The 16005-nt window shown below is 35.1% G+C and overlaps 1 protein-coding gene across 1 annotated transcript; it reads left to right on the top strand.

The window, feature by feature from the left end:
- The first annotated feature begins 8107 nt into the window (after nt 1–8107).
- On the top strand, nt 8108–15918 carry LOC112754935 (uncharacterized). The gene is made up of 8 exons (XM_025802766.3): nt 8108–8648; nt 9773–10141; nt 10430–10689; nt 11988–12129; nt 12288–12659; nt 12788–12919; nt 12993–13121; nt 13243–15918. The coding sequence occupies exons 1-8, from the start codon at nt 8514–8516 to the stop codon at nt 15520–15522; spliced, it is 3819 nt and encodes a 1272-aa protein (XP_025658551.1). The 5' UTR covers nt 8108–8513; the 3' UTR covers nt 15523–15918.
- Nucleotides 15919–16005: the final 87 nt, after the last annotated feature.

Genomic DNA, 16005 nt, shown 5'->3' with positions numbered 1-16005 from the left:
AGAACTTGTGATGATGTAACAATCATCATATCATGAATTTCCATTATTAAGATCAGACATGACAACTGTTTATTTTGTTCTTTATAGGAATGGAAGTTCCAAGGGAATTAGCAAGTATTGCTTTGAATATTTTGTATTATTTGTAGATTGTAATTTAAACGAATATAAGTCCGAGTTTAGTTATTTATCTTGTCTTGAGTTTTTTATGTTAGAGGATTATTTATTATTTTGATAAGTTTGTAAACTCATTATCTAATATTTAGTATAAATTATATTTAAAAGTTTATTTGTCTTGTTATCTAATATTTTGTAATTTTATTTTGATATTTAATATTTTATTTGCATTAATTGTCTACTATTTTTCAAATAGAAAAAAAATTTAAAAAATGTGGCTATTAAAATCGACGGTAAAGTTGTCGCTTTTTAAATTTAAAATAGACAAACGAAAACAAAATATAGACGACGAACTTGTCGATATTTTAATAATTAAATCGACGGCTCTTTTATCGATTTTATTGAATCAAATATCGATGGAAACGGTGTCGATTCTGTATAATAATATCGACGGCATTTGTCGATTTTATCGAATCAAATATCGATGGAAACAGTGTCGATTTTGTATAATAATATCGACGGCAAAACTGTCGATTTTATTGAGCAGGGGAAATCCTCAAACTCATATTATAAACGGGAAGATTGTTAATTTTAATGAATTATTATTGACGGCCTGGTAAGCCATCGATTTTATTAGAATTTTGAAAAATCGACAAGTTTAATAGCGACTTCATCCACCGTTGATTTTGCCGTCGATTTTTAATATTATTGACGACCTAGCCGTCGATTTGGCCGTCGATTTTAATGGTGTTTCTTGTAATGTTTAAACCTGATGTAATTACTCTAATATTTTTGAATAATGTTTATTTTATCCTTAGAATGCCACATGTAAATTTGGCAAGTAAAAATTATGCTATGTTTCTAACACAGACAAGCAATTAGAGTAGTGTAAATCAACCAATTGATAAAATGTAATTTTTTTCTCTTACTATTTCTTTTATTCTTGCGCTACCATATTCTGCTTCTGATTTCATATATTTTTTTAAGAAAGAAAAAGTCCTTTAAGATTTTATGCAAGAAAGGCAAGAAGAAAAAAGAAAATTTTGTAACTATGTAAGTTCTCATGCAACAGAAGTTGTGTTTTTATTGAATGCTTGTGGTGTAATTGTGATGTGATTTCGTTGTATTTCAAGTTCACAGAATAAAAGGAATCATTGAATGAACCAGCTCCTGTTCAGGAAGGAATAATAAATGATAATCCTACAGAACAAATAATTGTTTTTCCAAAACAAACTCATTCTCAATGAGAACAACTAGACATGTGAGTTTTCCAACTCACTTTCAATGTTCTATTTCATTGAGTTAACCATTTGTACCTGAATGTTTATGCCATATTAAATTTTTCATTTTTCTTTTCCTTAGAATCCCACTTCAAGTATTTGCTCCTGCTTCAAGCCCTCATCAAACTCAACAAACTACTGCAACGTCACTCGGAGAGGAGGATATAGAAGAAGAAACTATTAATGTGTAAGTATTACTTAAATTCTTTTTCTAATAGTTTCAGTTATTTGGTTTGTATTTCGGCATATTTCTTGTTATTTGAGGTGCACTTGGTGTTGTTGTCCTCTTTTTGTTGTAATTAAGGAAAAAGAATATTGATTTTGTCCATTTTGACGAACTTAGTTGATGCATTTGTTGTAACTAGCCCATAGAAATTTGTTGTAGTATTTCTGCTGTCATTTTGTGCTTGTTTTATTGAGTTGCGTATCTTTTTAAATTTCTGTGTATTTAGTTTGTATTTCTGTATATTTCATGTGAATTGAGGTGCACTTGGTTTGATTGTATTAATTAAATTTCTTTGCTATAATTCTGAAGTCCCACACAACCTCAACAAGTTACTGCAAAGTCTCCAATAAAGAAATGTACCGAAGAAGAACCTCAACAACTACCACAAGAATCTCATGAAGAAGTATCTCCTACTAAAGTGTAAGCTTTACTTCTTAAATTTTTTTCAATATTTTATATGTAATCTTAAGATATTTTATGTGTCACCATGCAGTTATCCACTCCTTCAAACAGTGACTGATGCAATAATGATGATTGCCAATGTTGTATTGAAGAATGACTTTCCTGCACCCTCATTTAGCCTTGGATTCACTCAATCAAGTGAGGAGGCTACACTTTCTCAAGAGGATGAACCACAAACTGTCAAGAAAAATCTCAGGACAACCCAATATTAGTAGAAGATTTGAAAGAGTTGGTGGAAGCTGTCATAGATACTGGGATTGCAGCAGCATTAAATTTTGGTAGAGAGAAAGGTCCCTCTCTGGAAAAGGTGCAGCCTACAATGAGCTTTCTCGACAAATTCCAAACTCCTGTGAGGCAGAAGCAAATAACAGATGAACTTAAGGAGAAACACTTTTATTGGGTGACAAATATCAAGACTTATGAAGATGAAAACACTAATGAGTGGGAGACAATTTTTATACTGAAGCATGAAAAACTATTGGAAATAAGAAGAATGCATTTTGAATCCTTAAAAGCTGAATCAGATGTCGAAAATCTGGTAATCCTAGAATAACGTTAATGATTTTCTTATCAGTTGTTGTGCCATATATGTATTAAGTTTGGGTTTTTAATTTTCATAGGTTGTCTGGCAATGTGCCAAATTCTAAACACCAGAAAAATTGAAAGATTTCAAAAACTCGTATATTGTCTGCCCCTTGATATTGTTGTAAGTTGTAATACATTAAAATTTCAGTGTATTTTTAAAATATATTGTTTACTATAACTTTCTTTCGGTGTTATACAAATTTTGAAGAATTACACATTGTCGAGTCACGAAGGCAACTTCCTTCATCCAAAAACTAAGAAGCCCTTCCAGGTTGAAGACTATCAGGACTACCTCCCATTTTTGGACGAGAAGAAGCTTGTATCCCATCTATTTGTAAGCTTTCATTTATAAAGTTTATTAAATAATTCTTACATTATGTGGCAATTAAGCTAAACAATTGTTCTCTCTGGCTAAACTTCAGATATTTGTCCCAATTTGCTATGTGCAGCATTGGTAATTATGGATAGTGGACGTTGAAAAGAAGAAATTTTACGTCCTCGACCCAATAAACAAAAAAGCTCCTACAAAAGAGAGAACAACAATTAACAAATTTGTCATAAGTTGTTTATTTGATACAAATTTCTGTTTTCTCTATAAATTCTATTATTTCTGTCTCTTTGAAATAAGGAGCACTTGTAGTTCTATGAAAAAAGAAAAATAAATACTATAATATACCGAATTGCTTCGCAAATACACCGAGAAATATTAAAATAATCATCAATTTCTGAAGGTTGAAATTATACTTGCCTTGTTTTGGTTTTTAGGGCTTCGTCATTTAAAAAATGAGAGTGTTTGCTGTAAGAGAACCTTTGATAGACAAGGATGAGGATGTCGAAGCACCATACATCAACATCAGTGGGCAGTAGACAAGGTATCAAATCTTTCTATTTAATAAATTTATTGTGTTTTATTCTCGTTTTTAGCTATGATTGCGCAATATATGTTATGAAATGGCTGGAGTTAATTGATCCAAAAAAGATCAAAAAGAGAAAATATTTGTGGAAGAATTGGAAACAGGTAACTATCTTTAAAAATAAATAACTCTCTATTACTAAATTAAGGAACTTTAATAAAAAAATTTCTTTAAATTGTAAGATGAAGTTGATCATTTTAGAGTGGAATATGCTACCATTCTACTTGACGAAATAAATCAACTCAGAGATAAAGCCATTGAAGAATGTGAAGCAATCAGACTATCCAACTCATCTGCTGCACTACTAAGTCCGTACTGTACATTGAAATCATTAGACATTGATAGTAGATAGTTTGATATTATAAATTGTATCTTTGTGTTGATAGTACATAATTTTCTTTACAAAATTAAACTTCTATAAACATGTTTATACTGTATTGAAATACTGTTAGTCTAAATGAATCTAGGTTAAAAAAAATGTAGGAAAAGAAGAATAAATTCTGTACTACGCCGAATTACTTTTTGAATACACCGAAAATTATTCAGATAAATACTGAATTCTCTATATTGAATTTCTACACTACTTAAGTATTGAATTGTTTGTGTACTGTATATTTAAAAGAAATAAATCCTAAAACATCATAAAAAATAACAAAACAAGAAAATATAAACACTAAACCTCATTTTCACACACAAAAAAAATATTAAGTAGATTACACCAAAATTGTGTCAAATAACAACGAAATAGATTCATAAAAACACTGAAAATCTATCTTATTCTCTTGAATCTATGAAATTATAATTCATAATATGTCCATGATAATGGCTGAAATTTGACTGCACTACTGAACCATCATAAAAAATGTTCAACTGCAAAAAGTAAATCATATATTAGCAAAACTATTAACATGCACAAACTCAATTTCCACTGTTTAAAGAACATGAGTTTCACCTCAGTTAGAACTTTCTTTTTCTTTTTCTTTGCAGCATTTGCAATCTGTTTTTGTGTATTTGATCTCAATCTATTTTTTGGACGTCCTTTTGTTCTCACCCATGGAGGGCTTTGAAGCTCATTAATATCTTCCAACGAAACATCTTCGTGAGATAACGAATATTTTCTTTTGCTGTTAGCTTTGTATTCTTGCATCTCAACCATAATATTGTCATATGCGCAGTGCAGAATCGTAGTCAAATCCTCAGATTTTGATGCAAATTCACAAATATTTTGTGATTGAAACACCAAATCATTAAATCTCCTACTTCTTGGCTCCAAAAGAGGCTTGTCATGGCTGTTCTTGATATGTGTGTGCATCTTCTTTATGTTCTTACTCCACTATTCCAATATATATCTTGGTGACACTTTATCTACTCGCTCAAAGCTTAACACGCTCAGAGAATGACGGCACAATATCCCTCTTGACTCAAATAATAAGCACTGACATTTAACTTGAGATGGTATCGTGTCATACGTAACTACAAACTTGTTAAAAGTTGAGTTAGAAACTTGTTCTACAACTTCATATACCGTATAACCCAGAGCGGATTGCGTTGATCTTGTGATGCAATTTACCTTTCATCTAAATTGTGCTTGGACTTCCCTGAACTTCTCGTGAGTATACACATGCTGAAATTGAGATTCTATTGAGGATTTTGTTGCACAAGGTATGACGGTATGAAAATCTACAGCATCTAATTCTCTCTCTCTGCTCTCTACTTCCTAGGCAATTATCGTACTATTTGACGAATTAGATAAGGGAGCTGTTGCACGTAATAAACTTGTTAAAAAAAAGCATGCATGCTCTCGCTCCTTTGTGTGCTTCTCATCCCGGCCCAGAAGTGGTGATCGAGATAAATCGGGATCCATAAATGACGATCTTCGAAAAGTTCTGGAAAAATTAGAAAAATACCAATCAGAACCAAAATTCACCGAAAGACGTACAGTTTGACACTTCTACTGCAGAAGAAAAATATATAAATATCCACACACTAAAAGTAACAACACCACTTATTCCTAATAAAGATACAATTACCTGAAAGCCACTTGTTGTCCCCAACACTATACTTCATCAGAAAATCATTCCAATTCTTATCAAATGATTCTTTTGTAAAAGAGTTCCAAACAACATGACTCATCTCATGTTCAAATTCTTCGTGTTGATTGTAGCCATTTAATTTACTTGGAATCTTCTTCATGATAAGCCAAATACACCACTAGTGAATTTTTATGGGCATAAAAGCCTCAATAGTCCTTTGCATCGATGCGCATTAATCGGTAAGATTGCCTTTCGGAGCATTTCCTCCCATGCAACAAAGCCAACATTAAAATAATCATTTGAATGATTGAATATCTTCGTTTTTCATCAAAACACACTCCAGAACTGTTGACTGACCGTGGTGATTCACCCCAATAAAAGAACCAAAAACTAGATTATACCTAAATATAACGATACAGAAACAAAATCATATATACACCAAAAATCTATCTAAGTACACTGAAAGTAATATCAAAATACACATAAACCAGAACATCATATTACCTGTTTATATTGTAAGTGGTATCAAATGAAATAGCATCTCCAAAATACTCACAAACAGCCCTACTTCTTGCGTCAGCCTAAAAAACAATCTTAATTGACTGATCAACCTCAAGTTCAAGCTCGAAAAAAAATTTTGATTATTCTCTTTCATCCTTAATAAGTATTTCCTAAATTCTTTTGCATCCTCTAATTCCGAAATATTTTACATTTCTTTCGTGATGTAATTTCTCACATCTTTTTCAATAAAACTTAATTTACGATGACCCCCTGCTGCTGCGACAAATGATTGATAAGTCTTGCTTGGTCTGATTCTGGCTTCCTCGTTATTCTCTGTTATATGTTGTATAGACATGCTTAATTGCCTTTGTTATTTAAGCATCTCTACTTAATTTGGACATCATGGATGTGAATGATGCAACACCTTTGAAATGATCCAAACACCAATATATGTATATAAATTCTTGTAGGACAATTAAATCTAGCTGAGAGATTTGTCTTCTCAGTTGAAGATATGTTCGATTTCCATTTTTTCTCTCTAATACATGTAATGAATTGGTTCTTAATTTCATTTTTCTTCTTCTTTGTGCTCCAAATTTTCGTAGAAAAATCTGCAAGTTTAGAATAATCTTTGTAGAATTTTTCAACTTCTTCAAACGTGTTAAAAGTCATCCCAACTTTTGGAACAAGTTGCTCATCAACATTGTATAGAAACTGAAGATAAACCGAAATTGGTGCAAAATAAACCATATAAGTAACTGAAATACACGAAAACGAGGAGAAAACAAATTCATCAAAATAATAGAATCCAATTCAGAACTGGTACATTATAATCAAATACAAATCATTAACCATGCACAATAAATTTCACAAAAAAAACAAAAAACAAAACGATTCAACTTCAGAATCATAAACTACTAACAAACTATATTAACTAGATTCAAACCATACCTCACCACTTGATTCGATTCAAAACAATAATAGAATTCGCTTCGATTCAATTGAAAGCCTGAACCTACAAATACAACGAAAGAAGAGTTCCAAAATACACTAATTTATAATCGAAATATACCGAAATGGGGGGAGAAAACAAATTCATTAAAATAATAGAATCAGATTCATAACTAGTACGTTACATTCAATTCAAACCATCAATCATGAACAACAACTTTCACAAAGAAAAACATCATTATTCACCTACAGAATCATAAACTACTAACAAACATTAAACTAGAATGGAACCACACCTCAGCTGCTTCATTCGATTCAAAACAATAATCCACTTCGCTCTGATTCAATTGACAGTCTAAGCTTGAATCATTCATTATCTTCCATAATAAAATACCTGTTCAAACCTAATTTCACAGTTTGATTTCAAAAACATGAGCAAAGAACATTGGACTTAAACGAAGAGAATGTAGAGAACGAAAAGAACATAGTGAAGGAGGAGAAATGCAGAGAACACGGAGATGGAACGGAACGTAGAGACACAGATAACGCTGAGAAAATTCAAAAAGGAAACGAAATCCGCATGAAAAAGAAAGTTATATATTGGTGCGTTGGATGAAAAGTTTGTTAGAGAAACTGGCACGTGAGTTGAATTAGGTCAAATTAACTTGTTTGTTTAAATTGCTTGTAGGTAGAGATTAATTGATAGAATAGATAGATAGATTATTATTATTATTTATAGGTGAAAACTCAGGTGAAGTCGACTTCACGTGAAGTTGATACCTCAGAACCGTTAAATGAAAATTTAATCAAATCAGTCAAATCATCTAACGGCCCTCAGGTATCAACTTCACATGAAGTCGACTGCACCTGAGTTTCCACCTTATTTATAATGTCATTTGTACCCTTATGCAGAGATGGAGTGAGTGGAAAATGTAAAAAGTTGATGAAGTTAGTGAAGTTACAGCAATGGGCTTGGTTTTGTGGAATTTAACAGCGGGTCGTAAGAAGGAGCAAAAACTAAAAAGCATTGCCATTTCCATCACATAATCCTCCTCGTGGCCTCATTTCATCCTTTTTTCTCCACAATTAAATACACATTCACACACGCAGTCGCACACAGCTCCAAATCTCATTTTCTCATCGTTTCCTCCTTCATCTCCTTTTCTCTCTCTTCGCACCAAAACCCTTTCTCTCTCTATCCATCTACCAATTCTCGCTCCTTCTTCGATCGCTCTTTCATCTTCGCCATCTTTTCCACTTACGAATCCACTTCCAATCCGGAACCACCGATCGCCGCTGCCGATTCGATCTGCTAGGTGTATCTGCTTTCGATTTTATTCATTCATGCTTCTTTTACTTTCTCATCCGATTCATATGAATTTCTCAGAATCGATTAGAATTAAGGAGGAGTGGAAGCATTGGTGAATGAATCTCGCAGGGTTTGAAAATGCCCGGGTTAGCAGCGCAACGGAACGAGCAATTCACTAATGGCTCCTCTGCCACCGCGACAACCACGCACTTGTCGCCAAATGGATTCTGGTCTAAGAATCGGGATGACGTAGGCTACAATCAGCTACAGAAGGTACTGGATTGTTTCCGGTTTTAATTGTCTTTGTTTATTTATTTGTTTGTATTTTTTGTTATTAGCTTTTGGATTGTGGATAGATCACTGTTTTGTATTGATTTTTGTGTTACAACTGATGGTTTGATTGAATTCTGTATTGGATCTTACAGTTGGAATGATTGTTGGATTGCTTTACAGGGTTTTCGGATGTATCATTGTTATGAGAATTATGTTATTTTGTTTTCTATTTCTAATTCAGTGTTTTTGTGCTTGGTAGATGAGATTCAGTGTACACTATTCCATCTCCACATCAGTGCCTGGTAAAGGCTATTAAAAGAATGATGTTACATGTCGATTCTAATATTTATGTTTATTTTTAATTGTCCACTGAAATATAGTTACCATTTTTGCATGCTGTGCTGTTGTATGAGACTGAGATTAACTGTCACTACCTCTGTTTCAAAATAATAGGAAATTTGAAGAAAGTCTTAAATAACTTTTTCAATGTAACGTATCTGCAAATGACAATTATATTAAAATAGAGGGGGAGTAATTTTCTTGCTGGGGCACTGAATTACAAAATGAATGCCATATTAGCGGGAATGTGGTTAACATGCCAGTCTTTGTTGGATGCATGCTGATGTTGGGCACTTAGCCTGCAAGCAAACACCATTGGTTGCTGCTGACGATGATTTGCCTGGCTTTAACTTATGTGTTTTCACAATTTGTACCGTTATGGATTGGATACTACAATAATGAGGAATATTATGTCACTTTATTGTGCATGTAAAGCTAATGTGGACCTTTGACATGTTAATTCAGGTTTTTTTTTTTGGTCTTCTTGATATTATATGTTGCACCTTTGCTATGTTGGGGGGTTATCTGTTCATTTTGCTTTGTATTTGTGCCCCCCTTCACATACGTGCTTCTTAGCTGTTCAAGGATTGCAAGCAACTCTCAATTATGGGTATGTTTGGAGGCAGAAATGCAATGAGAATCCATTGGAATTGATTTTGCATAGTAGAGATTGAGTTCTGAGCTGAGGACATGTGGCACATGTGACCTTGTTCTCTTGATAAAACTGCAACCCACGACATGCTTAAAATTCCTCTCACTGGGTGTTTTACATTCCTGTGTTGCAGTTCTGGAGTGAATTGTCACCTCAAGCACGACAAGAACTATTGAGGATAGATAAACAATCTCTTTTTGAGCAGGCTCGTAAAAACATGTACTGCTCCAGATGCAATGGGTTGCTTCTTGAAGGTTTCTTACAGATTGTTATGTATGGGAAATCTCTGCAGCACGAAGGGGTGGGTGCTCACTTTATTTGCAACAGACTTGGAGGTTTGAAAAAACAAAATAATGGTGGATTGAACATTACCAATGGCTGCCAAGATGAAATTCAAGACCCTTCTGTTCATCCATGGGGAGGTTTGACCACAACGCGCGATGGGTCTTTGACACTTATGAACTGCTATTTGTATTCAAAGTCTCTGAAAGGACTTCAAATTGTAAGCCCATCACATTTATGCCAAGTAAAAAAAAAGAAATTCTTTAATGTCCCCGTAGTGTGAAAAATGTGTTGCTCTATATCAACATTCATCATCCCAGGAATAACATTAAAAATGTAGATAAAGTGGGAGATAGAAGTAACGAACATATAACTGAGGTGGTAAATGTTGCATGATACAGAGCGACAACTTTTCTTTTCGTAGGACATAATTTCATTAAGTTGGGGGACTTGGGTCCTGATGCAATTTTTTCTTTATTAGCTAGCTAAACTTTTGATTATATATCAGGTCTTTGATGGGGCACGCGCAAGGGAACGGGAAAGAGAACTACTATATCCTGATGCTTGTGGCGGCGGAGGCCGTGGATGGATAAGCCAAGGCATAGTGAGTTATGGCAGAGGACATGGGACAAGAGAAACATGTGCATTGCACACTGCACGACTTTCATGTGATACACTGGTGGACTTCTGGTCAGCATTGGGAGAGGAGACTCGTCTCTCTCTTCTAAGGATGAAGGAAGAGGATTTTATTGAAAGACTTATGTACAGGTGACTATTTGTATAATGCTCACACAGTCACACCTGTTAGTGATAGAATGGATAACAATATAAAATCTGATACTAAAAGCAGTTATACAGTTGAGACTGATATACAATTAAGCATGTATATAATTGGGATCCCATTTTTCTGTATCCCCCCATTAAAAAGATGATATCATTTATATGCGAGTCATTTTTAATTGACTAGCTATCTGTCAGATTGTAGGACACTTGAGCGGCTGGCTTGACAATTGACATTAAGACTCTAGATAGGCATGGATTTAAAGAATTGTTGAATTCATGAGTATCTTTAAAACCTAGAGAAACAGAATGATTCAGATTATAATAACTAATAGGATAGCATTCAGTTATGAGTTCTGGCATGACGTAAGGCTGTGGAGTTGTGGACCTATTTGTGGTTAATTAGATTATAAGGTATGGCTTTGTTGCATACTGTTTGGTACTTAGAGATCTTTTGAGGAGTTGTACGGATAATTATACAAGAAATGATGTTGTCGAGATATGTTCATGAATTTCCTGAGAAGATAAATTAACTGAAGATGGAAGCTTTACCGCACTTGTCTTGAACGGTGATTATTGTTTCTTATTGAGGTTTATGCCCGCTGACCTTTTCTGGACAGCATAATGATCTTGTTTGTAAGGAGAATTGTCGAATGGAACTTGAGTTATGAAAGACACAGAAACTAGAAAAGAATCCGAATGACATTTTATTGGATATATAACTATGGAGTAATGAACTCAGCTTGTGCATCTTCAAAGTGATTTTGATCTAGGCACCTTGATAGTGGTGGATAAGAATATTAACATTTCCTTTTAACTTTCTTATATAAATGGGAAGGACGTAATATGAATAGTTATTTTGCTCTTTGCATGCTATTACCCATTATTTTATGCTTTCTACCCGTGTTTTTGTCTCTGGAGTTACATGATGTGCTAGAAAAGATATCAAGCGCAGCTTTAGCTTTATTCTGTTTATTTAAAGTTTCCCACATTGTTTCTGGCGGGCTGACATGTTGTAGGGGCTTCAATAACTCTTAATGCAATTATTAGACTAAGAGAATGAAATTATTCCGATCCTTTAGTCATGTATTTTCAACATTTTGTTCTATGCTCATTGAAATACATAAAACAATGTGTATGGCTTAATTTATTGCGTGATTTATTTATCTTTTATTGTTTGAAACTGGGCACGAACCCTTGCTTCAAGGTAAGGTTATTTGTCAAGATCTATGACAAAGATATCTTATGTTTTCCGTTTTACTAACGAGTTTTCATTTATTTACCAGGTTTGACAGCAAGAGATTTTGCAGAGATTGTAGAAGAAATGTTATTCGAGAATTCAAGGAACTAAAAGAACTGAAGCGCATGCGCAAAGATCCCCGTTGCACTAGCTGGTTTTGTGTTGCTGACACAGCCTTTCAGTATGAGGTGTGACATTTGTATTTATAAACTGTAAAATATCGTGATTGGGATTTCATTGTAATATTCTAGAGCGGCACAAGGTGATTTCATTGAAAAATATGCATGCCTTACCACAAGGCGATGTTTGCTTCACATAACATGCATCCATTGTGCTTTTTTATCAGGTATCTGATGACTCAATTCAAGCTGATTGGCGTCAAACATTTGCTGAGACTTTGGGTTCCTATCATCACTTTGAGTGGGCTGTGGGGACGACTGAAGGAAAATGTGACATTTTGGAGTTTGAAAATGTTGGAATGAATGCATGTGTTCAAGTCAATGGACTGGATCTTGGTGGTTTAAGTGCATGTTTCATAACCCTCCGAGCTTGGAAACTAGATGGGCGCTGCACTGAACTTTCTGTTAAAGCTCATTCGTTGAAGGGTCAACAGTGTGTACATTGCAGGCTAATTGTAGGAGATGGTTACGTTACAATCACAAAAGGGGAAAGTATTAGAAGATTTTTTGAGCATGCTGAAGAGGCAGAGGAAGAAGAGGTAACATGAGTTTCACCAAGGAAATAACCTTCTTTGCTAGTTGCCCATATATCATGAGATTTTGATAATCATTTATGAGGCATTAGTCAGAATAAGCCTCATATGTTATGGTAAAATGTTGCCTTCAGGATGATGATTCAATGGACAAGGATGGAAATGATCTTGATGGAGAGTGCTCTCGTCCCCAAAAGCATGCAAAAAGCCCTGAACTTGCTCGAGAATTTCTTTTAGATGCTGCCACTGTTATTTTTAAAGAACAGGTAGGTTTATTATTAACATTGTTTTGCTGTATTTGTTTGTCTTGTTCAACTGCTGACTGTGTTATCCTTTCAGGTTGAAAAGGCATTTAGAGAAGGAACTGCACGCCAAAATGCACATAGCATATTTGTATGTCTTGCACTGAAATTGCTGGAGGAACGACTGCATGTAGCATGCAAAGAAATCATTACCTTAGAAAAGCAGGTATAAATTATTATATTGTTATGAAGAAGACGTTTTGGGATTAAAAAAAGGTGTACCTCTGCTTCCATATGGGATGTCCATTTTCTATACCTGAATTGTATGATTTTGTTTTTATCTGCAGATGAAACTTCTTGAAGAAGAAGAAAAGGAAAAACGTGAAGAAGAGGAGCGCAAGGAGAGGAGAAGAACAAAGGAAAGGGAGAAAAAACTTAGGAGGAAGGAAAGACTAAAAGGAAAAGACAAGGATAAAGAAAAAAGGAGTTCCGAATCAAATGATCCTCTTGGTCCTCCTGAATCAAAAGAAGAAATGTCTCTGCTTGATGATATGGAGCAAAATGATTCTATCAGCTGCAGGAGTTCAGTAATTGAAACGGATGAAGCTAATCTTTCCAGGGATGATTCTCCTAATATCCTACACGAAGAGTTCACTGATGAGTGCAGTACTTTGAGAACACAAGATCACTCTTATAATGACTGTGAAGAAGAAATTTCCAGTACAAAAGATGGGGGAGGTCAGTTTACAGTTGAACAATCAACACCTTCTCGTCAAAGGCCAAGATTTAGAAAAGAATTCCAACTTGATATGCCAATGAAATGGTCTGACAGACGGCGTCATGCAGTTGTTTCAGAAAATGGTGTGGTGGTTGGCAGATCTGATCTAAGACATTATGGAGAAAGTTTTGTGGCATCTTCTAGGGTAGTTAATGGATTGAATAGGCAATCAAGATTAAATGTTCCAACAAAGCACAATGGTCGAAATGCTGGTCCTAAGTATAATGAGAAGTTCCATTGTTCCAGCAACCGGGTAAATGAGAGATGTGATTTTCATTCTTGCAGTTGTAGCCTAAATCATGAATATAGGACAAGGGTTGAACAACATTCTTCTTTGACAAGAGTTAGCCGGGAGACAAAACCTGCAAGTAAGTCTGAAACTGCAGGAGATACATCTAAACAGTATTCTCGTGGTAGTAAGCATTCTCAGGTAGAATATATGCATGATAGTAATGGGAGACCCAAAAGCAAAGTCACCTTGGGGAACTATGCCGGCAGGGATTTGTTTCAATCAAAGAAAGTTTGGGAGCCTATGGAATCTCAAAAGAAATATCGTGGTAGCACTCCAGACTCTGATGTTATATTGAGGTCTTCTGAGAATCAAGGACTTCAGTCTGATATAATCAAGCCGTCAATTGGGGAAGCTGTTCACACTGGTGATCGTTATTATGAGGATTGTAATTCAAAGAGATTAAGTGCAGATGAAGGGTGTAACAATGGTTTTCAAGTGGAAGCTGAAGGTTCTTGTAGATCTACAGAAGTTGCTTCTGAAGAGACTGGAATATGCACGACTGGAGGCTCTCCCTTGAATAGTTCTTCTGATCCTAATCAGAGTAGCAGTTTCAGTTCTGACAACTGCTCCTCGTGCCTAAGTGAGGGTGATAATAATACAACCTCTTCAATTCGTGAAAATACTGAATCATCATCAACATCAGATTCAGAAGATGTTAGTCTACAATCTGAAGTAAGAGATAGTTCAACTTGTGTCGAAAATGACTTGTCTGGCTGTCATGAAGCTGGGGAGAAGGATGCAAATGGTGACGGTTTGGCAAGGTCATGTACACTGTATAGTCGGTCCTTGGATGGCACAGGAAGTGATAAATTGGGGAATCTTGCGGTGGAAACTGGCCACAATTTTGAAAATGGTTTTTCCACCATTAATGTGTGTTCTCAGCCTCAAAATATCCTTCCACTCATGTCAAACCAGAATATGCAATTTCCAATGTTCCAAGGTCCTACAACAATGAGTTACTTCCATCAAAATCCAGTTTCATGGCCGGCAGCTCCTACAAATGGCTTGATGCCCTACCCACACCCGAATCATTATTTATATGCTGGCCCTCTTGGATATGGTTTGAATGAGGATCCGCACTTCTGCTTGCAGTATGGTGCCTTGCAGCAGCCGACTCCCATGTTTAACCCTGCTGTGCCAGTATATCAGCCGGTTGCCAGAGCTAATGTCTTGAATGCAGAGGAGCAGACACGAGTTTCGAAGCCAGCATCCATTCAAGAGCATCTTGCTGGATCTATTCCAGAAAGGACTGTTCCAGCTGGAGCTAATTCCAAAAAAGCAGCATTGAGTGGAGAGGTGAGGCCTGATAACCCTGCCAAGATGCGAGAGAACAACGGTGGCTTTTCCTTGTTTCATTTTGGTGGGCCTGTAGATGTCTCAACAGGTTGTAAATCGAGTCTTGCATCTGCACAAGGAAGTACTGCGGGGGATTTTAGCTTGAAAGGTTCAGTAGATCCTGTCGAAGAAGTCAATACTTGCAATAAGAAAGAGACAACCGCCATGGAGGAATACAACTTGTTTGCGGCAAGTAATAACTTAAGGTTTTCAATTTTCTAGCATGATAAAAGTGAGAAGTATAAGGTGGCTGTTGTGGAGTCCAGTCCTGTCATAGTAAATGAAGGTTTGAGTACCTTGTAATTTGGTAAACAATAAGCTTCCTTCAGCAATTTTCAATTTTACCCTATAGATTTGATTAGTCAATTGTTGCCAAATTTGTCTTGTTTTTTCCGTCGATGTAGAGAAAGATTGAGAGTGCTGGTATTTTGAAGGTTTTTGTTTTCTTGGTGTGAGATCATATCACCCTCCAATTTTAAATGAAGCTTTTTCCTTTGCAATTCTTTTTAGCCAAGTAGTCTTCATAGCGAAAGCTGTATCGGGATTTTTGAGTGGATATATATTTTTTTATTGAAGTGTTTGTTTGATTCAAGTTAAAAGTATTTCTCTTTTTAGAAATATGCATTCTAAACTGAACAACTTTTTTATTTATTGCTATGAATTTTGAAAAATGTTCAATTATTTAAAATGTGTTGATATTACTAT

This window comes from Arachis hypogaea, chromosome 16, assembly GCF_003086295.3.
Source record: "Arachis hypogaea cultivar Tifrunner chromosome 16, arahy.Tifrunner.gnm2.J5K5, whole genome shotgun sequence".
Classification (NCBI taxonomy): Eukaryota; Viridiplantae; Streptophyta; class Magnoliopsida; order Fabales; family Fabaceae; genus Arachis; species Arachis hypogaea.
Note: the sequence above shows the minus strand (reverse complement) of the source record. Positions and strands in the feature narration are given on the sequence as shown.

Coding starts and splice junctions, on each gene's coding strand:
- LOC112754935 (XM_025802766.3), top strand. CDS start 8,514: ATGCCCGGGTTAGCAGCGCAACGGAACGAGCAATTCACTAATGGCTCC. Junction 8,649..9,772: donor GCTACAATCAGCTACAGAAG/GTACTGGATTGT, acceptor CCTGTGTTGCAG/TTCTGGAGTGAATTGTCACC. Junction 12,130..12,287: donor ACACAGCCTTTCAGTATGAG/GTGTGACATTTG, acceptor CTTTTTTATCAG/GTATCTGATGACTCAATTCA.